Source organism: Leucopleurus acutus (assembly GCF_964270905.1).
Source record: "Leucopleurus acutus genome assembly, chromosome: 19".
Classification (NCBI taxonomy): Eukaryota; Metazoa; Chordata; class Mammalia; order Artiodactyla; family Delphinidae; genus Leucopleurus; species Leucopleurus acutus.
This window is the reverse complement of record NC_139161.1, coordinates 46516059-46539892: the sequence shown is the minus strand read 5'-3', so window position 1 is coordinate 46539892 and position 23834 is coordinate 46516059. Positions and strand designations below refer to the sequence as shown.

At 36.2% G+C, this 23834-nt stretch overlaps 1 protein-coding gene across 2 annotated transcripts in view; it reads right to left on the bottom strand.

Moving 5' to 3' along the window:
- The window catches only part of GOSR1 (golgi SNAP receptor complex member 1), a 49947-nt gene that overhangs the window by 5507 nt on the left and 20606 nt on the right, over positions 1-23834 (bottom strand). For both annotated transcript variants that reach the window (XM_082861355.1, XM_082861356.1), the window contains exons 7-8: positions 8889-8918; positions 1386-1468 (exon numbers count right to left, since the gene is read on the bottom strand). In XM_082861355.1, the coding sequence (XP_082717481.1) occupies positions 1386-1468; positions 8889-8918 (113 nt within the window). The remainder of the gene's footprint in view (positions 1-1385; positions 1469-8888; positions 8919-23834) is intronic.

The window sequence follows — 23834 nt, the reverse complement described above, 5'->3', positions numbered from 1 at the left end:
CTGGGTTAGGAATAGCTTGAGGTAACTCAAGCTAGGGCAACCACAGTCCTCTTGGGACATGTGCCAGAGCTGTCAGAAAAGACGCCCTTTTTCCATGAGAATTTTTGAACTGGTAGGAGATGACTCTTGTAGCCATCTCTATCGGCACGAGGAGGAATCTGCCTGAGAATGAGGCCAACACACAAGAAAATAGAAATAAGAGATGGAGTAGGGGAACAGAGAGCAAAGGCAGATTCTTGATAATAAAATCTGAGCCCCTGCTTCCAGCTACACCTTAAGCCAAATTCTACCCCTGAATTTTACAGATATATGAACAAATTAATTCCCTCCTTTTCCTCCTTAAGTCAGTATGAATTAGGTTTCTATTACTATCTCTCTATGGAGTCCTGACTAACTCACACCCATTTTATTTGATTTTTTTAAACATAATTTTGGGAATGATTCTAATTTATGGTACTGGTAAAATGAGATAATGTATATAACAGTACTCTGTTAACTGTAGAGCCCTATATAAAATATAAATGATTTTGGAGGTGTGGTTTTATACGTAGGGTGACAAAGCAAGAACAAAATTCACCAAAAACTGGAAAATACCAACAGGCTTCAGGATATTCCTTTCCTTAGGCAAATAAGGTATGAAACTAAAAGTGACCTTAAATTATCTAGGACCAGAAGATACTCAACTTTTGAAAGTTAAAGGTCCTTTCCCCCTTAGTAATTGGGGGAGGAAACTTTTTTCTCTAAGAAGGCTTGACTTCTCAGAGTAAACAAAATGTTTTAGCTTAGCAGGCTTATCAGTTTCCCTGCTGGGTTTCTCAGAAGTAGCAGTAATACTACTTTAAATTGGGAAACTGAAGAATTAAAAAGGTAGAGGTCACAATAAACAAGCAGCAAATCTATCCTAGAGTTTAGCTTGTGCAAAATGAAACTACGCCACCAGCAGTGACAACTCATTTACATGTATGGCTGTCTACTTCCCTCTCTTTCTAAGCATGTGCCACTGACTTATTCTCCAAACTGAATAAAGAAAGAAGAAAAAGCACATAATTTATGATGTTAGGTAAAAACTGTGTACACTGTGGAGTTCTAAAAGTTTAAAAGTTCAAGAGCTTTTAAAATGTAAAATAATTCTATGAATTTGAAAATTCACATAATTATTTTCTAGATCTACTAGTATTAACCCTCTGGTGTGCAATCTTTTACATATGGCATTAAACAGTATGATCTTTCAGGAGTTCAGGGCATATCATAATACAGAATTACTGATGGCCTCTACTATTACTGATGATGGCAACCTGTCCAGAAGAGGGGGAGAGTGGTGAAGCACATACACAGATTTTTTTTCCCCAAAAAACCCCCAGATTTCAAGCTTTCAAAAAGGATACTGGCCAAAGTGTTCATTTTGCTCTGAATTGACTTCAACATTCCTCTCTGTGAAGTCATATTTTCTTTTGTTGCCATAGCAATGCTGCAAGGGAGGAAAAGAGAAGCTCAATAAACTGATGTTTCAAGATGATCCTGCATGCATTCATCATACTCTTAAAAGTAAACAGAAAACTAAGGTGAGCACATCACCTTTGAAAAGCACTGGGCAGGAACATGGAAGAAAAAAAAATCACCTCCCAAGTCATCTTCCCATTGTCCTTTTTCTGAATGACCACTTCATCCCCAATGCTATTCTCTGATATTCTTTTGGACAAGGCAGTGGACTGTTTCCTGTGGGTTGCTTTTTTTTTCCCCAAAGTAACAAATGAAATAAGACAACTGACAAATCACACATTACAAAAGCTTCTTAAAATGGTTTTAAAAGGGGCCAGGTACTAAAATATCCTTAATCAGGAAAAACCCTTGAGAGGGAAGTAGGGAATTACAATTATAAAAATAAAACCAAAGGTGCAACATATCACAAAATATTTATATACAACCAGCCCTTAACTTATGGAAAGATCACGTTCCAGGGGCTTCCCTGGTGGTGCAGTGGTTGAGAATCTGCCTGCCAATGCAGAGGACACGGGTTTGATCCCTGGTCTGGGAACATCCCACATGCCGCGGAGCAACTAAGCCCGTGAGCCACAAATACTGAGCCTGCGCTCTAGAGCCCGTGAACCACAACTACTGAGTTTGCGTGCCGCAACTACTGAAGCCCGTGCGCCTAGAGCCCGTGATTCGCAACAAGAGAAGCCACCGCAATGAGAAGCCCACGCAGCACAACGAAGAGCAGCCCCCGCTCACCGCAACTAGAGAAAGCCCACGCACAGCAACGAAGACCCAACTCAGCCCACCCCCAAAAAAAAAGAAAGAAAGAAATTTATTTAAAAAAAGAAATTATGTTCCAAAACTCTATTTGAGACCCAACCAAGCAGATTTTAGGACACACATGCAACATTAAGCTAGTTTCCAAGCCAGGTGACAAAGGTCACAGATTCATTAAGCAAATGAGAAAGAAGGGAAGTCACTTTTTCACTCTTTGTAGAGTACAGTTTCTTTCATGTAACTACTTTGATGTGCTTTTTAAAGAAATCTCAGTTAATATCTTTTTGCTATCGCTGCCAGGATTATTAACTTTCAATAGTCTTATCTTCTTGGACATTAGTATCCTAGAGGGCAGGGTCAGTATACATTTTGATACGTAACACACAGGGGAGCGTTTTAGATACTGATATTATAAAAAGCAGTAGGAAATAGGAAGTTCTTCAGTAATTCTGAAAATACGTGAAACATTAAAAAAAACCGAAAAGCAACAGAAATGAAGATATTCTGGGAAGATGGTAGAGCACAAATTCTTGACCTTATCTCTGGCCCAGTTTCCTCTATGGAAGAACACAAGACAAAGGCAGACATGCCGGGGAGGGTCCATCTGAGGTCCCAAGTTCTCTTGAGATCTCGAGGGAAGAAAGCCAGGGAGGGCTACACTCTCTCAAGCAAGGGAAGAACCAAAGAACTGATGGCAGGGAAGACTATATTTTTCTTCAAGCCTGGGGCAAAGATGTCGGTTTCACTGCATCTTGAGAAGCCCAGACAGTGGAAGGTAAGGGTCTGCATGCACAGGGGCTGCAGTGATGTACTGAACTGCTCAGTCCCTACAGCTGGGAAAGGCCTGCTACACACAGCCAGAGAGACCTATAAGCAGACAGCTGACATCTACAAGCTGGTGTGACAACGAGCCCCTAAGAGGGAAAACTGCTGGGCCATCTACTGCCACCTGTATGTACCTGCTTTAGGGTCTCTAACAGCCTGACCTACCAGAGGGCTAACTGAACACATTTTTGGACAGGCCAAGACCAGGTATGCTTCTGGAGGAAAATGCTAGAGGGAGTACTTGGAGCAAATGACAAATGAATCAACTGAAATTTCAAGATCTGAGAAGGCAAAGAAGAAACAAAAGTGTGTAGGGAGATATATAAAAGGATAAGCATTGTTTGGAATAGTGAAAGACAAATGAAAAAATACTCCCCACCATCACCCCCTCCTCGCAAAACCTGGTAACAACATTGGAATGGTTTAGTAGATTATGGTATACCTATACTATGAAATAATATTTGCTTATTAAAAGAATGAGTCAGAATTATTTCCATTAACCGGGAGGGATGTTTATGATATACTGAATGATTTAAGTGAGCCACAGAATGTGTATAGTATTAGTCCTTTTTTATTTTAAGAAACACTCAAAACATCTTTGTGTATGTTTGTATGACAGTGAGAAAGCTATCAGAAAGATACATAACTGTCAGCTAATACAAGTTACTTCGGGGGGTAGGAATGGCGGGGCACCACCAGGAGACAAACTTTTTCTTTATACATTTTAGAATTACTTAAATTGTTATAGTAAGAACATTGTACTTTTATAATACATAAACATCTAATAAAGAAAATCAAAAAGAAAATTAGAGGAATTCCACCTGAGTGATTAAGAAATGTTAATAACATTACTAGCACCAAATCCCCTACTGTTATTCACCTCAGTACCATTATGAGTCAAGTAATGATTTATAAAGGTTTTCCCAGATCCTAGAAAATCTAAAGAATTGAAGGGATCAGGTATATCGGAAGACAGAATGAACATTTGTGGAAATTTGTAAAAGGAGTTGTCAGACCCCTAAATTACCTGCTCCAAACCATGCAGGCAGGTGACTGCCCTCAGTTCAGCAGAAAATCTAACCAAGAAGAGACCTACAGATACTGACATTTTAAAGCGCCCAATGAAACAGCCAGGCCCCTTCCTGATCACCCATGGGGAAGCCTCCCACTCAACAAATCCTACCACCCACGCACACAGAATGAGCGTCCAATCACTAGATTTGGAGCCTCACCCTTAAATATGAACAAAGAGCCAAGGTTCACCAGACATTTGAGGAGAGCCTCTAACATAAAACGCAGAGATCCAAACAAACCAACCAGCAAACAGAAGAGTGATTCTGAGGAAACAGAGGCAATAAAGGAGGCTCATGAAACTCTAAAATCTAATTATATTTAATGCCCTCGGAGATAAAGTATCACATCCATGAAACATACAAACATAAACGTGTGTGTGTGTCTATCCCTTTAGAGAGCTCGTGTAAATTACCAAAAGGAGAGTGGAAATAAAAACATAACAGAAGCGTTAGAAGGAAAAATTGAGTAAACTTCCCAGAAAGTAGGAAAAAAAAAAAAAAAGCAAGACAGAGAAAAGGTAAGAAAGGATCAAGAAAAGGTAGGGAAGTAAGAGGTACAAACTATTAGGTATAAAATAAGCTGCAAGGATATATTGCCCAACACAGGGAATATAGCCAATATTTTATAATAACTAATAAATGGAGTAAAAACCTTTAAAAATTGTGAATCACTATATTGTACATGCATATCTTATAGAGTATTGTATAGCAACTATACTTCAATAAAAAAATAAGAAAAAAGGGGGGGACACTTCCCTGGCGGTCCAGTGGTTAAGACTCCGCGCTGCCACTGCAGGAAGTGCAGGTTCGGTCCCTTGTCAGGGAGCTAAGATCCCACATGCCACATGGTGCGGCCTTACAAAAATAAAAAGGAACTAGGAAAAATGTATGTTGTGGTTCCACCATTCAGGGGTTGGTTACAGTAGGGCAGCTCCCTAGACCATCATGGACTTCCACTGCCCAAGATTATCCTTGGTCAAGAATAGGAACCCCATTTCCAGTGTCCATAACCAGTGTTCTACAAGCAACCACCCTTCCCTTTACAGGGATTAACACTTACCCATATGGCCCTCTCACAACTTACTGATTTAAGTCATGGACAAGTTAGGTGATGGCACATACTAACCTGCTATGGTTAATATCATTCCACTTTTTCTAAATGCCCAATTACACATGTGTCTGCCTATATCTATGAATATGTTCATATTTTTATTATTTTTACACAGATACAAAGAGAGACATACAGAAAAATATGGAAGAATACATACCAAATTATTAACCAATCTAGTGGCTGTATTTTAGGTGAATTCTTTTTTTCCCATTTTATTTAGGTATATTTGACAAATATAAAGTGTATATTAAAAAGAAAAAAGGATCAAGAAGAACGAGGGAAGAAAATGATAAACATAAGAAAATTTCTCAGATCTGAAGATAAGTTTCCAGACTGTAAGAGCCCACCAAATGCCTAATTCAATGGACTAAAAAAGATGCATGTCAAGCTCATATGGTGAGATTAAAAACAAACAAAAACATAAGGGAAAAGGGATGATCTTAAAAGCTTCCAGAGGAAAAAAAAAATGTTTAACAAATATAAAGGACCAGAAATTTTAATTGGCATTGGACTTAAAAAGCAGCACTGGAAACAATGCTTTCAAAAATTTCAAAATTATTTTCAATCTAGAATTCTATATCTTAGCTAAACAATGAATCAAGAATATGGGTAGAATAAAGACTTTTTTTGATGTGTAAAGTCCAAAAATTTTACCTCCTATTCTTTCTGAGGAAGCTACTAAAGAACATGGTCCAACATAATGAGGGAATAAACTAAGACAGTTGAAGACTTTTATTTTTTAGAAATAAGTGATCCAGTAGAGGAGGTCATTTTAGGATAATGGTGAAATGACATCCCAGGACCAGTACAGTGAATGCACCAGGTCTAGAGCAAAACCAGTCAAGATTAGAGCAGAAAGAGGTGGGCAATGTCAACTTTATAGCACATTGAATTTTAGATCCAAAAAGTAAAAAGATCACAAGAATAAGAGTCAAACTAACAACATCCTTTGCACCATTAGTTCTTATTCATAATTTTTCAAGTTAAGTGTATATCTATGATAGAATACATTTAAAATTGGTTGTTTTATAATAAATTTACTTTACCAGGTATTTTTAAATAGGTATTATGGCCTTGTAAAAAGTTACAATTCAAACCTGGGCTGAGATATCTGAGGCCAATCTCTGAATCATATATGCCTCTGTTTTCTTAAACTGGGACTATCACCATCTCCTATGCACTCTGACTCAGAAGCAGATAGGGAAAATTAAAAAATAATTTCCGCAAAGCACTTTGTGTTCCTTGGAGAACGGATATTATCATCATACATTATGTTATTATCTTGTTGAATATGCATGATTTCCAGTACCACACCAAGTATATCTAGATATACTTTCCCATCTTATTCCATCATCTGGAGTCAAGCTGAGTGAATCTAGGCTGTTGTTATTTCAAGGGTCAAATATGCAGAGGCAAAACATAAGCTCCAAATAATATATAATGCTTTTAAAATGATAAATTATTGATGTGTTTACTGGAACTTCAACTTTCTCACACGTTCTATGAACTAAACTCAGACACTTATTTTTTCAACAACAGACAATACTAGTTATACATTTAAAGCTTAAGAATACATTTACAAATATTAAAAATATTCGTTCTTTTCAATAAACTGGTGTCAGCTTATATTCATTTGTGTACATATTCTAAAAATACAGCTCTAAAAGGAAAAGGTAAAATTTTACATGTAAATATGTAAAAATAATTATTTGACACTTTAATTTTATATTATCCATAAGTAATCATAACTAGCTTTATAGTCAATAAAATTTCACTTGTGATACCTATCATATTTTGAAACAAAGTGAAATAGTGAAATAAAAGGCCTTCTAATTACATGTTTTTTTGCTTTTTAACTAGCAAAATAATAATATCAGTGACTTGATAGTTCTCAAATGTTCCTATCCTATGAGGTACTCCAAATTTTTATACTCATATCACCTGCCCTTAAAAAGGCCAGCTTGGAATCGAAAAGCTTAAGGCAGCCTGGTGCTAGAAGATAAGGTATAAAGGAAAAAATAAAAGGATGAAAAAAAAGGAAAAGGGTTATAAGGAAACCTTAAGTAAAGAATCCTTTGCAAAATGTGACCCAACTTTATGTGCTGATGAAAGGTAAGGAGTCACAAGGGAGATATTTCAGTTGATAATTAGGCAATTTTGTGAAAACGTTGGTCAGATGGAAGACCCAGTGCATGCAATTCAAACAAAATTCCAAGATGTGATAACTGCGTATTATTATAAAAGATAATTTATTAAGATTATTAAATAATGATAGGATCCATTTAATAAAATAAGAATCCATGAGGCCATTTCAACATAAATATTTAGGATATGAACACTGAAATATTTAGAGGTTAAGAGGCAACATGTCTGCAACTTATTTTCAAGTAGTTCAGAAAAAAAACTGCAAAAAAGCAAATGTGGCAAAATGATAACATTTGGGGCATCTCGGTAAAAGGTATAAGGGAATTCTTTGTACCATTGGAACTTTTCTGAAATCCGAAATGAAATCAAAATAAAAAGTTAAAAAAAAAAGTATAAATAATAGAGCTGCCATTTTCAAATTACCTAGTATCAGCCAGGCATTGTATTAGGCATTTTACTCATATTATCTTTAATTTTCAAAACAATCTTCTAGAGTAGGTATTATCATCAATCCCATGTTTTGAAACACATAAGAAAATGAAGAAACTTATCCAAGACACAGATCTAATTAAGTAGCACAGCCAGGTTTCAAACCAAATAACACTCCAAAGCTTGTCCTCTTTCTGTAAGGTAGTAAATATAGTAGTGGTTTAGATAGAGCTCTTATTCTACAGTTAGAGACTCAGATTTGAGGATTTGAATCCTCAATACTATTTGTTAGTCATGTGACCATGGGCAAATTACTTACCTTAACTTCTTTTTTGTTTTGGAGATAGTATCTAGTGATCAGTGCCTATCTCATGAGTTATTGAGGAGATTAAATAACATACAGCATGTAAAACACTTGAACACAATACCAAAGCCTATGGTAAGAATACAAATGTTTGTTGTTTTTCCCATGTACTTCGTTCTACCTTTCCTGAAAAACAGTGCTGTAGACATTGCTGAATTTTAAAGAACGGAGACCGTTCCTAGTTAACTTACTTTTTTACTGTCTTAAAATAGGTACTTAAAAATTCACCAAACCTAGAGACTTAAGCAGTTCAAACCAACATATTTCCCTTACCTTAAGCAAGAAACTACTTTAATGTTATTACAGATAATAGTAATTACTACAGGTTTTCTATAGCTGCTGTAACAGAAACCAAGTCTACATAAATGGTATACATAAGACATTTAACAAATCACATGTTCAAGACTGTTTTCATTAAAAAATAAGAATAAAAAGACAGGCTGAAAATACTGAGTATGAATTAATCAGAAAAATTAACCTAGGTAAAACAGCTCAATTCTACTAATTCTGGAAACAAATGTTTTAGGCTTCAAATGTATTTTACAAGGGAAAGTCACAGTAAAAATACATTACCATGTAATGAAATTCTCATCTTTAAGGAAGATGAACTGACTTTAACTCTAGTTATAGAATTAACTTTATCTGTTCATTTATATGCAAACAAACAAAAACAAAACATTTTTCCTACCTTATTGTCTCTTCTATTAGACGATCTGAGCTGCAAATAAAAAGAAAATTCAAATTGTGGAATTATTAAATGCACATTTAAAACTTGCACTTAATTTTTCTACATTTTACAGATAGATTACATTTCCAACCATTTATGTAAAAAGAGCACCCAGACTTTTGAAAGCGTCTGGAGAAAATTCTGGACTCTGAAATTAATTAATCCACATATACAGTTTTCATCTTACTTTTATTTGTTGGCTTAAATTTATTTCTTCCACAGAGATACTTGATTATTAAAGTCAGAACAGTTTTAATGACAGCACAAATAAATAGAACTACTTCTTTAGTTTAGATAGCTCCAAGTTGTCACCATTGTCTATTCAAAACTTAAGAATTACAACCAACTTGCTGAGACAGGATAGGCAAATACAGTTCTAATGCCTATAAGCAGTAATTATTCATATCTTAAAGTTCCTTCCTTTTTTGAAACACAAAATCAAATCTCAGCTTGCCACACTTTAGAATTCAAGAATCTGAATAGGGACTTCCCTGTGGCGCACTGGTTAAGAATCCGCCTGCCAATGCAGGGGACACGGGTTTGATCCCTGGTCCGGAAAGATCTCACATGCCGCGGAGCAACTAAGCCCGTGCGCCACAACTACTGAGCCCGTGTTCCACAACTACTGAAGCCAGAGCGCCTAGAGCCCGTGCTCCGCAACAAGAGAAGCCACCACAAAGAGAAGCCTGCGCACCACAATGAAGAGTAGCCCCCACTTGCCGCAACTAGAGAAAGCCCGTGCACGGCAACAATGACCCAATGCAGCCAAAAATAAATAAATAAATAAAGGACCCTTCACTTGTTTAAAAAAAAAGGAACCTGAATAAAGACACCAATGCACCTTTGATCCGTAAAATATTTGCCTTTATGCATCACACACTGGAAACAAAGAAACCCACCAAAAATCCATTTTAGGGAGGAATTTACAGGTAGCTAAATTGGGTAAAGGGGCAGCTTTATAGCAGAAAGGAGGAAAACAAACTCCCAGACATCTGTATCCATTTGGTACAGTGCATGGAACACAGCAGGGACTCAAATACTTGTATGTTTTTTCCAACTACCTCTTTCCAAAAGGATTTCTAAGTTTATTGTATAAATTAATAAACTGAGGTTTTATTATAAGGTAGTGGACCAGGAAATCTAAGTTACTGTATGAATTAGGGAACAAAGATGAACTTTAAAAATGTCATAAATATCTTATATAAATGCTATGATTACGAATTTCAAAAATTACAAAGACGGTGGAGGGATTAAGAGCCAGACTATGTGGCTTTCTGAATGGTAACTGTATCACCTATTAGCTGAATAAACTCCATTCATTAAAAGCATCCTGGATAGTGTGGATACAATTCAGCAACAAAGTGGCTCCATAAAGACAGCATAATCTAGTTAAAATTGAATTTAAAATTATATATAATCAAGTGGAATTATCCTTCTTAAACAAGTACTTCATAATAGCCCAGAGGCATTCCAAAGAGTCATCTAGAGTCTATATTAAGCAACAAGTTTCTGTTTCTTTCAAGACTGATTTAAACTAGCTGAAAACAATGACCTAAATTTCATCACCAATTACTGTACCAAGGAATCACTAAAGCCACACTTAGATAATAATTCTGTTTAAAAAATAACTCATTTCCCTAAAGACACAAACTGCAAATGACACAAATTTCAAGCACATATTTTAAAGTAGTTTTAACCAACAAAATGTAAGAACTTGGGAAAACCACTTAGGTAACACTAATTAGAATCTTCTTTTAAAAGAGTAGGTGAATAAGTAAATAATAAACGAGAAAGTAAATAATAAACAAGTAAGCAGGTAAGAAAACAAACAATCAAGTGCATAACGAATAAAATTTTAAAACTGATCCCTTTGTAAACTGCAAAAAAATCTGATGAGGTTGTCACCAACCAATGAGATAATTTACATCAAGCACTGTGGTGATGCAGTGTTTCACTTACAGTTAACCAGAGACCTGTGTCTTATTTATTTCTATATAATATCTTCTAAGACATGTTAACAATACAGTTAAGCTGCAGTAGGATACAAAAAGCTGTTTAAGCGCTAACAAAGTGTTATTTTACAGATAACATTTGGAAAATACCGAAAAACAAAGATGAACGTAGAAATCATTTGTAACCCCTCTTCCATTAACACTGATATTGTGGCATATTTGTTTCTTGTCTGGGTAGACCAAGGAGTATCTCTACTTGCTTTTTTCATGGTTTATTTAGCAGAGAAATTTTGTTTTATAATCCCATGAAGTTACCTAGAGACAAAAAAGTTAAGCACCTGACAGACTCTGCCCGTTTCAGTCAGGGAGAGAAAAAAGAGAAAGATAAAAGCTAAATTATTAGCAGTGAAATCAGAGAGCCACATTTTCTATTTTTAAAAAATCAGTAGACTTTTTAGAACAGTTTTAGGTTTGCAGAAATATTCAGCAAGAAGTACAGGGAGCACATATACCCATTCTCCCCCACCTATTATTAACATCTTTAGTGTGGTACATGTGTTACAACTGATGAACCAATATTGATACATTCTTAACCAAAGTTCATAGTTTATATTAGGGTTTACTCTTTGCAGTTGTAAAGGTCTATGGGTTTTACAAATGCATAATGTCATATATCCACCATTACAGTATCATACAGAATAGTTTCACAGCCCTAAATATCCCCTATTCTCCACTTATTCATTCTTCCTCCTCTTCCCACCCTGAACCCCTGACAACAGCTGATCTTTCTATTGTCTATAGTTTTGACCTTTCCTGAATGTCATGTAGCTGGAATTATACAGTATGAAGTCTTTCTAGACTGGCTTCTTTTATACATTTAAGGTTCCTCCATATCTTTTGGGGACTTGATAGCTTGTTTCTTGTATCACTGAATAATATTCCATTGAATGGATGTACCTACAGGTTGCTTATCCATTCACTTATTGAAGGACATCTTGGTTGCTTCCAACTTCTGGCAATTATGAGTAAAGGTGCTATAAACATTCATGTGCAGGTTTTTATTTAGACATATTTTCAATTCGTTTAGGTAAATACCTAGGAATGTGACTGCTAGATCATGTAGTAAGATTATTTAGCTTTTTAAGAAAAACTGCCAAACTGGCTTCCAAAGTGGCTGTATCACGTTATATTCCCACCAGCAATGAGAATTCCTGTTGCTCCACATCCTTGCTAGCATTTGGTGGTGTCAATGTTTTGGATTTTAGCCATTCTAATAGGTACATGGTGGTATCCAGTTGTTTTAATTTGCAATTCCCTAATGACATATGATGTTGAGCACTTTTAATATGGTTCTTTGCCAGCTGCATACCTTCTCAGATGAAGTGTCTGTCAGACCTTTTGCCCACTTTTTAACTGTTGAGTTTTAAGAGTTCTTTCTATATTTTGGATAACAGTCCTTTATCAGATACGTGTTTTGCAAATATTTTTTTTCCAGTCTGTAGCTGTCTTACATTCCCTTGATAGTGTCTTTGGAAGAGCAGAGGTTTTTCATTTTAATGAAGTAGATCTTACCAACTTTTTCTTTCATGGATGGTGTTTTTGGCATTGTATCTAAAAACTCATTGCCAAGCCCAATGTTACCTAGATTTTCTCCTATGTTATAAAACTTCTATAAGTTCTGTATTTTACATTTAGGTCTATGATCTGTTTTGAGTGATTTTGGGGAAAGGTATAAGGTCAGTGTCTATATTCATTTTTTTGCATGTGGATGCCCAGTTGTTCTAACACCACTTATTCAAAAGACTATCCTTTCTCCACAGACTTGCCTTTGCTCCTCTGTCAAAGATCATTTGACTATATTTGTGTGTCTATTTCTGGGCTCTCTATTCTGTTCCACTGATCTATCTGTTCTTTCACCAATACCACACTGTTTTGATTACAAACAATAAACAATAGGAAGTCAAGTTTAAATGGGGAGAGTTTTTGTTTCTCTTTTTCTCCTTCAAAGTATTTTAATAAACATTTTTGTGCAAAAAAAAATTTTTTAATGTCAACAAACTTGTTTAACTATAGCAGAAACAAAAAGCCTAAGAGAAAATGTGAGGAATCACAGTTTCCATTTGTTGTTCTTTAGATAAATGGTATACAAGGATCCTAAAAACCTACCTGAATTATAAAGAGTATGAAATATTAAGGAAGCATTTTCTAATCTGTTTCTGAGACCTCTAAAAATTTAACTTGTATATCAATATAAACTAATCTGCTTATGTAAATAAAAATGGAAATATACTTTTCATTGTATGTATATGTTTTTCTCTCTCACATACTTATAACTCAGAAAACAGTTCTTTCATAAATATAATCACAGAAATTCAGTAGTATCAGCAATCATGACATTCATGAAACCATAAAGAATAAAATGGCTAGTTGCTTTCTCTTACACCCTAGAACCTGAGTTTTATTAGTCAAGGCTCAAGCACTTGACTATATGAACTCAGCTCATGGAGTTGTCATAAGGCTCAAAAGCGACAGTGTAAACAAAAGTACTGTGTAAACTGTATAAGCCTACAGATACATGGCTCATGTAGATCAAGGAACTTTCATGCCTCATAGTCTCTCTCTTGTTCTGCAACCCCTTTCCTGATTTTCAACATAAATTGCTTTCATTTCAAAGTCCAGTTCAGAAGTCATATCCTTTGGGAAGCCTTTCCCATTCTATCTATACATCAGGCAGAACTAATACTTCTTTATACTATAATGTGTTTTCATAGCTCCTTGCTCTTCATCAATTCCTTTAAGATTATAACAAGCATTTAAGATATATCAGACATCATACTATGCACTGGAGGAAAAGTATTTTAAATGTGTAAAGCTTAGGAAGTTTTTCACATGTTATCTCATATATTTTAAAAAATATAATATTTTGGGGACTTCCCTGGTGGTCCAGTGGTTAAGACTTCACCTTCCAATGCAGGGCCTGTGGGTTCGATCCCTGGTCAGGGAGCTAAGATCCCACAGGCCTCGTGGCCAAAAAACCAAAACATAAAACAGAAGCAACGTTGTAACAAATTCAATAAAGACTTTAAAAATGGTCCACATCAAAAAAAATCTTTAAAGAAAAATAATATTTTTAAGAGTATATGAGGGCTTCCCTGGTGGCACAGTGGTTGAGAGTCCGCCTGCCGATGCAGGGGACATGGGTTTGTGCCCCGGTCCAGGAAGATCCCATATGCCGCGGAGCGGCTGGGCCCGTGAGCCATGGCTGCTGAGCCTGCGCGTCTGGAGCCTGTGCTCCACAATGGGAGAGGCCACAATAGTGAGAGGCCCAAGTACCGCAAAAAAAAAAAAAAAAAAAAAAAAAAAGAAGAAGAAAGCTAATGTTAATCTTGAATGCCAAGAGTCTACTATATTGTTCCATTCACAGATGTTATAATCTGACCACTATTTAATTGACTTGTATGGTATTTATTAAATAATATATATAAACTATGTATACCAAAAACTTTTGGGAGAAAACCACTCCATCAAAAGGTCACTAAATTACGGTGATCATATATCTCATATTTTTCAAATGTGGTCATGGTCTGTTAATACATTAGAAATGCATTTCATCAAGACTATTCTGGCATCAAAAGTATTTCAAATTTTATTTAAGAAAGGTAAATTGACAGTGCATATAAAAGGTTTCCTCCTTCAGTATTTTCTTTTCTTACTCTTATAATCCCCGTTATGTTCTGCCTTATACAGAAATGCCTCACAGTTTACAAAGCCTTTTTACATGCATTAGCTCAGCAACTCTGTGAAGTAGATACCGTAAGAATCATCTTGGAGAGGTAGTGCAGTATAGCAGAAACAACACAATCAGAGGACGTAGGTTTAAATCTCAGCTTTTACTAGGCATGTGACCTCAGGGAAATTTAACTAAAATCATGAAACAAACAAAAAGTGAAAAAAGGCTGGTGAATTTAAAAATTCAAAAATTGAAGTCTAAACATAGCCTAAGACATAAGAAAAGTTGTCAGCAGATAAAACTAAGCCTCCACCTGAGAATTTTCTTTACTCATTCATGGACATATTTATACTGAAGTGTACAATTATAATACAAATATGTGTGCCATCTCAGATAACTCAATCATATCTGCTAAATAGTTAATGGATTGAAAACAAAACAAATTCTCAACTAAATAATGTAACTGATCCTGTTTAAGTGTAATTTGCTTTGTACAACAGTCCCATATTTGAAAAGTTATATGAAACAAATTCTTTAGATTTTTAGAGTGCTTTTAATTTTGTAAAATGCCTTAAATCTTAAGTCATTCTTCCTCAAAATCATCTAACATAAGGGAACAGCTACTAACCCATTTTAAAGATGGAAAAAACAGAGAAAGGCCAGGTCACTTGCTTTTCAGAGAAGTGAAAAGTCACTGGTCTTTCAATTCTCATTAGCATTACACCATGCTGGCTCCCTAATACAAGAAAAAATAAAGATTTAAAGAAGTAAATCACAGAGAAGGCAGTGTGATGTGGGACAAATATGGAAATAGGTTAGGAAATGTGGGTTTAGTAAGAGCTATACTATTAAATAGTTATGAGACCTTGTCCTCTCTGAATCTTGTTTCCTCATCTGTAAATAAGAGAGATGCTTGCCAGACTTTTATTATATACCATGTAAAAATTTGATTTTTAAAAGGTATTTCATGGAGAATTCATTTTGCAAAGCACAAAAAATCACATCAATAATATCCCCTTCAGTTCTCAAAATCAGATTTCATATATACATAGCATTGGAACCAATACCTTGTACACAGTATGTATTCAATAAATATTTGAGGAATAAGTATATGAATGAAACAGATTTTCTACATTGGGGCACACATGTATATACACATATGTATATGAAACCAAAATTAATACATCTTCTACTTATATCCAGTTATTCAAACAAGTAAATATTAAGTGTTCATGATATAACAGGAACTGGGGACCCAACACACTGCCAAGAACTAGATGAACTAGGCCCTACCCTCAGGAAGCCTAAGAAAAGTCAGATAATTAAAAAAATAAACAAAAAGAACAAATTATTACAGATTCTCATAAATGCTATGAAGGAAACAAAAAAAAGTACTTTGTTAAATAACAATAAGGGAGAGTCTATTTCAGACAAGATAGTTAGAAAAGGCCTCTTTGAAGAGGTGACAAGTGAGCTTAGACCATAAAGATGTCAAGGAATAAGGTATATGAAAAGCTAAGAGAAGAGTATTTTAAGCAGATAAACCAAAATATAAGAACAAAGAAGAAAGAAAGGAAAAGCCTTGATATCTTTGGGAAAGGAATGAATAAAAACCAGTCAGGCTGGTACCTAATAAGTAGAGGGAGAGAGTGATACAGATGAAGGGATGGAAAGAGATAAAACAGGTAGTATGTTGGTCATGTAGGGCGTTATAGACCCATAAAAAGTTCGTAATTCATTGGTAGGGGATGGAGGGAGGAATGAATATTAAAGTAAAAGTCCACTTCAATAACTATCACTAGAAAAAAGGATTTTGCTTAACTATACTATTTCTACGTCTATGGCTTAGAGTATAGAAGAGAGTGTAGTAAACTCAAACTGAAGTGACTAAGTTGGCTGATAACTTCCCTGGAGCCCTGTATATGCCGCATTCTCTTTCTTCTGATAACAAACTTTCCAGTCCATTGGCCACAAGGATGGATGTGTGACAGGCTGGGCCAATCACAATCACCTATCACCCTCTGGCCCAGGAATAAATGAAACAGAGCCATAGTCTTACATCTACAAAAGAAACCGAATTTGTAATTTAAATATCTTGCCACAAAGAAAACTCTAGGCTAAGATGGATTCAATAGTAAATTCTATCAAATATTTAAGGAAGAAACAACACCAAGCCTGCACAAACTCTTTCAGCAAACAGAAAGAACTCATTTTAATGGTGCCAGTCTTACCCTTCCACTAAAACCAGGCAAAAACACGTCAAAGAAAAGAAATCTAAAGATATTCTTCATAAGCATAATGTAAAGATCCGATCAGTTCAACAGATTAAAATACATGAAAAAATTCAACCCCATTCAAGATAAAAACTTTTAGCAAGAGAGAGCCTAGAAGGAATGACACTTCGATAGCAATAAGCATATCTAGCACCCAGATCTTAGTTTCTGAACCACTCTCCAATAAGAGGAACCAAGGCTGCTTGGAGAAGTGGTTGGTTCTAGAGCCAAGGCAGGGAAAATACAAGATGAGCCACAAACACTGTCGTGCCAGATAGTACAGGAAGTGCTCAAAAAAAGGATGGGGCATGTCAAATGACAGAAGCTAATCTGCAGGAGCTCCCAATGGCCAAAGGTGAAACAGTTTGAAGAACAAAATAATGATAGTGCTGGATTATAACCCAGAGTATAAAATAAGACTGAGTCTACCTGGTAATAAACAGTACCGTAAAGTACACAAAAGCACAACCACTTGTAGAGGATGCACGCACGTGACAATGTACATCAGACACGTGAACTAACTTACGTGACTGGACATGCGAACGCAGGTTCGCGTCTTTGAAAGTTCACAACTTGAAGGTTCGTATGTAGGGGACTTACTTATTGTTTCAGCACCATTTGTTGGAAATATTCTCCTTTCCCCCATTGAATTATGCTGGCACCTTTTGTTGGGAATTAATTGACCACATGTTAGTTGGTTTATTTCTGAACCCTGTTCTGTTCCATTAACCTATATAGGTCCATCTTATGCCAGTAGCTTACTGTTTTGATTATTATAGCTTTATAGTAAGTCTTGAGTTGAGATGTGCAAGTACTCTACCTTTGTTTGTATTTTCTAAATTTTTTGGCTCTTCCAGGTCTTTTGCATTTCCATATAAATTTTACAGTCAGATTGTAAAAAATTATGCTGGGAATTTAAATAAGATTACATTGAATCTATAAAACAATTTGGGGAGAATTGCCATCTTAACAGTAGGAAATCTTCCAATCCAGAAACATGGTATGTTTTCCACTTATTTAGGTCTCCTTTAATTTCTCTTAGCATTTTATGGTTTTCAGCATAAAGGTCTTGCACAAATTATATTCAGTTTACTTTAAGATATTTCCTATTTGGGGACGTATTATAAATGGAATTAAAAAATTTTAATTTTCTAATTGTTTTTGCTAGTATAGCAATAGAATTTATAATTATATATAACCTTTCATCCTGTGACCTTGCTACATTTACTTACTAATTTAATAGCTTCTAGGTAAATCCTTTGGGATTTTTCTATTTATGTAATCTTGTTATCTGACAAAAATAGTTTTATTTCTTCCTTTCCAAGCTGTATTCCTTTTATCCCTTTCCTCCCTTATTGCACCTGCTACGACCTCCAATACAATACTGTAAAATGTGGTTAGTACAAACATTCTTGCCTTGTTTTATATTTTAGAGAGAAAGCATTCATCCTTAAGTCTGATATTAACAGTTTTTGTACATGCCTTTAATCAGGTTGAGGAAGAACCTTTTCCTTCCTATTCTGCTTATGGTTGTTTTTCTGTTGGTTGGTTTTTTTAGCTTTTTAGTTTGAAATAATTTTAGACTTACAGAAAAATTGCAAAAAATAGTACAGAGGATTCTCGTATACCCTTCACTCTGCTTTCCTAATGTTAATGTCTTACATAACCCTAGTACAGTTATCAAAATCAGTGAATTTAACATTAGTACAAGAATATTAACTAAACTACAGACTTTATTCACCGATTTTTCTACTAACATCCTTTTTAACATCTTTATTGGAGTATAATTGCTTTACAATGGTGTGTTAGTTTCTGCTTTATAACAAAGTGAATCAGCTATACATATACATATATCCCCATATCTCTTCCCTCTTGCGTCTCCCTTCCTCCCACCCTCCCTATCCCACCCCTCTAGGTGGTCACAAAGCACCGAGCTGATCTCCCTGTGCTATGCGGCTGCTCCCCACTAGCTAGCTATTTTACGTTTGGTAGTGTATATATATGTCCATGCCACTCTCTTACTTTATCCCAGCTTACCCTTCCCCCTCCCCGTATCCTCAGGTCCAATCTCTAGTAGGTCTGCATCTTTATTCCTGTCTTGCCCCTAGGTTCTTCTGACCATTTTTTTCTTTTGTTTTTTTTTTTTACTTTTTAGATTCCATATATATGTGTCAGCATAACGTCCCTTTTTATGATCCAATTCAAGATCCTATATTGCATTTAGTTGTCATGTCTCCTAAGTCTCCTTTAGTCTGTGACAAAATGGCCTAACCTTAATTTGTCATGAGAAATATCAGACAAACCAAGTTGAGGGACATTCTACAAAAATAACTGACTAGTATTTTAAAGTGTTACGGTCATGACCTTATGCAGTTTTAGCAAGAATACCATACAGTGATGTCAGGCCCCTGAAGCATCATATCAGGCTGTGTATCATGTCAATATGTCTTATTACTGATGTTAACCTAGACTGCTTAGTTAAGGTGGTGTCTGCCAGGTTTCTCCACTGTAAAATTACTATATTTCCTATTGTAATTAATTAACGTAGGGGAAGATGCTTTGAGAATATGCAGGTACCCTGTTTCTCCTCAAAATTCCCACTAATTTTAGCATCCATTTAGTGAATCTTTCTTTCCCATTATTACTGTGCTGTTCACCTACTGATTTTCTATTTCTATCAGTCCTTGTACATTTATTAATTGGAATTCTATAAGAAAGAATATTAGGAGCTTTAATATTCATATTCATAGCAGCTTTATTTGTAACAGCCCCAAATTGAAAACAACCCAAATATCCATCAATGGGTTAATGGATAAACAAATTGTGGTATAGCATCATAAAATGGAAAGTACTCAGTTATAGAAAGGAACTGACTACTGATATAAAAAACATATAGGGGCTTCCCTGGTGGCACAGTGGTTGAGAGTCCGCCTGCCGATGCAGGGGACACGGGTTTATGCCCCGGTCCGGGAAGATCCCACATGCCGCGGAGCGGCTGGGCCCGTGAGCCATGGCCGCTGGGCCTGCGCGTCCGGAGCCTGTGCTCCGCAATGGGAGAGGTCACAACAGTGAGAGCCCACGTACCACAAAAACAAAACAAAACAAAACATATAGATGAATCTCAGAAACACTACGGCCTCTCAGTTCATCCCTCCACTGTTTTCTCTTGCTCCTCATGAGGCTGCCCTTTCAGGGGCATGAGTAAGGCCTGTAATCTGGGAGAGGGTTTGTAGACAGGCAATAAATGAATATTTCTAATATATCTACATTGATCATTTATCAGGAATGATACAGATTTTTTTTTTTAAAAAAGATATGATCATAAGGTTCAAGTTTCATCTTTTCCCAAAACCTTTTCTTATGTCGACTTTAGTGAATACCTACTCATCCTTCAAGACTCAAATCAAATGCTTTATTTCTATAAAGCCCTTTCAGAAGCTTTAGAGTTAATCATTCCCTTTAATGTGATACTATAGTGGTATGCACAAACATCTCCATACATTAAACTTAATTACAATGCACTGTAATTACCTGTTAACATTTCTCTTCTGCCCCCCGACTCCCATCCTAGGGGAGCTCATTAAAAACAGGGCAGAACGTCACTAGGCTTTATCTCTTCTCTATCTCCAACACCCAGTACAATGCTTTCCACATTGTAGATGCTCAACAAATGCTTGGTAAAACAATGAAAACTGAATATATATATACCACATCTTCTTCAACCATTCATCTATTGATGGGCACTTAGGTTGTTTCCGTATCTGAGTTATTGTAAATAATACTGCAATAAACAGAGGGGTGCATCTATCTTTCTGAATTAGTGTTTTCATATTCTTTGGATAAATACCCAGAAATGGTATCATATGGTAGTTCTACTCTTAATTTTTTGAGTAATCTCCATTCTGTTTTCCATAGAGGCTGTACCAATTTACATTCCCACCAATAGTGTATAAGGGTTCCCTCTTCTACATACTCTTACCAACATTTGTTATTTCTTGCCTTTTTTATAATAGCGATTCTAATAGGTATGAGGTAATATCTCAATGGATAAAGAAGATGTGGTAAATATATATACAATGGAATACTATTCAGTCATAAAAAAGATTAAATATTGCCATTTGTGACAACATGGGTATTATGCTAAGTGAAATAAGTCAGATGGAGAAAGACAAATACCATAAGATTTCACTCATATGTGGAATATAAAAAATGCAAACAACAACAAAAAACCAAAATAAATGAACAAACCAAACAAAACCAAATACATAGATACAGAGAACAGAGTAGAGGTTACCATAAGGGAAGGGAAGGGGAAGGTAAAATGGGTAAAGGGGATCAACTGTGTGGTGGCAAATGCGAACTAAATTTTTGGTGGTAAGCAAGCTGTAGCATATACAAAAGTAGAAATATAATGATGTACACACAAAACTTCATTATATAATGTTATAGACCAATGTTACCTCAATAAACAACAGTAACAACAAAAACTGATACAAAAAATTATATGTGCATTCAGATAAATGCAAAGAAACAGATGGAATGCAACTGGAATTTGAAAACTCCTATCTAGAAATGAAGCTTAGGAATAACTAAACCACTTATTATACTAATGAAAATCCAATGAGCAATAAATGAAGGGAATGATTTAAAAACACACTCTGAGCTTTAACAGATAATCAGGGTTAGCTGATAGTTATTTATTCCTACATACCATTTTGGCATTGAAGGGCCCCAGAGGGCTGGAGTCTCTGTCACCTAGCTCTAGGTACACAATTCTAGTTATTAGTCTACTTTTCTGTTCTAATACTGCTACGGGCAAGAATGGCTCAATGTAATTTGAGAACTGGTCTACTACATGTCAGGCACTGTACTAGGCAAAACCTTTACACATTATCTCTAATTTTAAGTGTTTTAACACTGTGCAAAGTAAGAATTCAATTTTCCCCATTTAAGACAGTAGAGAGTCAGAGGGTTTAAGGCCCTTGCCCCCAAATTTACAGTTCACACCAGGATTTAAACTCATATCTGTTTGGCTTCAAAACCCATTCCCTATCTATTATACCAATTTAAGGAATAAATCCATTAAGGTATCTTAGTCAAGATAAAAGTGGCAAGTTAATAAGAGGAAAAACTAAAATGTCTATTTATATGTTCTTATGATGTGATCCAACTAAATGAAATGATAATTTAGAAACCGACATATTATGTAATATTTTAAATATTTTGACTACTTTGAAATACTGCCAAAGGTCTGTTTAAAATGTCAAGAATTTTTAAGGTGATGTGCTTAATATAACCAGTCTGCAATTCCAGTTGTAATCATGCCATTCCCACAAATCAGAGTACTTCCATGAAAACAAACAGAGCCTCTAAGTATAGAAGAAATTCCTCAGCTTACCTTCTTAGCTGGGTCTATATAACTTCAGAATTTGTTCCTCTTTCTTCAACTCTCTCATTAATTTTATTATTCTTGGCAATATAAAAATCTCACCAGTTGGGCTTCCCTGGTGGTGCAGTGGTTGAGAGTTCACCTGCTGATGCAGGGGACATGGGTTCGTGCCCCGGTCCAGGAGAATCCCACATGCCGTGGAGTGGCTGGGCCTGTGAGCCATGGCCACTGAGCCTGCGTGTCTGGAGCCTGTGCTCCGCAATGGGAGAGGCCACAACAGTGAGAGCCCCGCGTACCGCAAAAAAAAAAAAAAAAAAAAAAAACTCACCAGTTGCTTTTCCTATAAATTTTTGAATGAAAATTTCAATTTCTTTCAATTTCTCTTTGCTAGGTCTTCTTTATAGCTGCCATCTCTGGGGAGGAGGAATTGTTGTTATGATGCACGTCAACGACAAATAACTGGGCTAATGTGAGAGGGTAGATGACAAATAAGTTTCACGTGGTGGATTAGCTCTAATTAATTTCTGCCTGGAGAACACTATGTAAAGGATTCTGAGGCTACATCAGAAGGCAGCCAGGAAGGAAACAAAGAGTAGTAAGAAAGGCAAGTGGAGAACCAGTAAATTTCAGTGTTACAGTGGCCTAGGTTTTCAAGGAGGGAAGAGATTAAGAGTATCAAGTGAGGCAGAGCAGTCAAACAATATTAGATTTGGCCTTCAGGAGCTCATTGATGTCCCCAGTGACAACATGCTCAGTAGACTGTGAGGGAAGAAGTCAATAGGCTAAGGAGGAAATGAGTACTGACACAGAGACAGCAAGTGTATTCATAAACTAGAGAGACAGAGCCAGTATAGAAGATGACTGAAGAGTAAAATAGCTGAGGTAGCAGGTAAGGACAGAGATAGAAGCCAGACGGATGTATTAGCCTTCCCAGGAAAAAAACTAGTCCTCTAAAAACTACAGGAAAGGGGTAAAGAAGGGTATTCCTGTATGTGAATTTGTACTAAGGAGAAAGAACCTTAAAAATTCAATGAAGGGCCTTCCCTGGGGGCGCAGTGGTTGAGAATCTGCCTGCCAATGCAGGGGACACGGGTTCGAGCCCTGGTCTGGGAAGATCCCACATGCCGCGGAGCAACTAGGTCCGTGAGCCACAACTACCGAGCCTGCGCCTCTGGAGCCTGTGCTCCGCAACAAGAGAGGCTGCAACAGTGAGAGGCCCGAGCACTGCGATGAAGAGTGGCCCCCGCTTGCAGCAACTAGAGAAAGCCCTCGCACAGAAACTAAGACCCAACACAGCCAAAAATAAATAAATAAATAAATAAATAAATTTAAAAAAATATTCTTTTAAAAAAAAAAAAAATTCAATGAAGTAGGCGCTAAGGACCTCTCTTTTGGCCGTGCTGTGGCATGTGGGATCTTAGTTCTCTGACCAGGGATCGAACCCGCGCCCCCTGCATTGGAAGCGCAGAGTCCTAACCACTGGACCACCAGGGAAGTCCTGGTAAATTTCTTGAAAAGAATGAGAGAGACAAGTAAACTGGGTCAAGCAAGCAAAAGGTACTG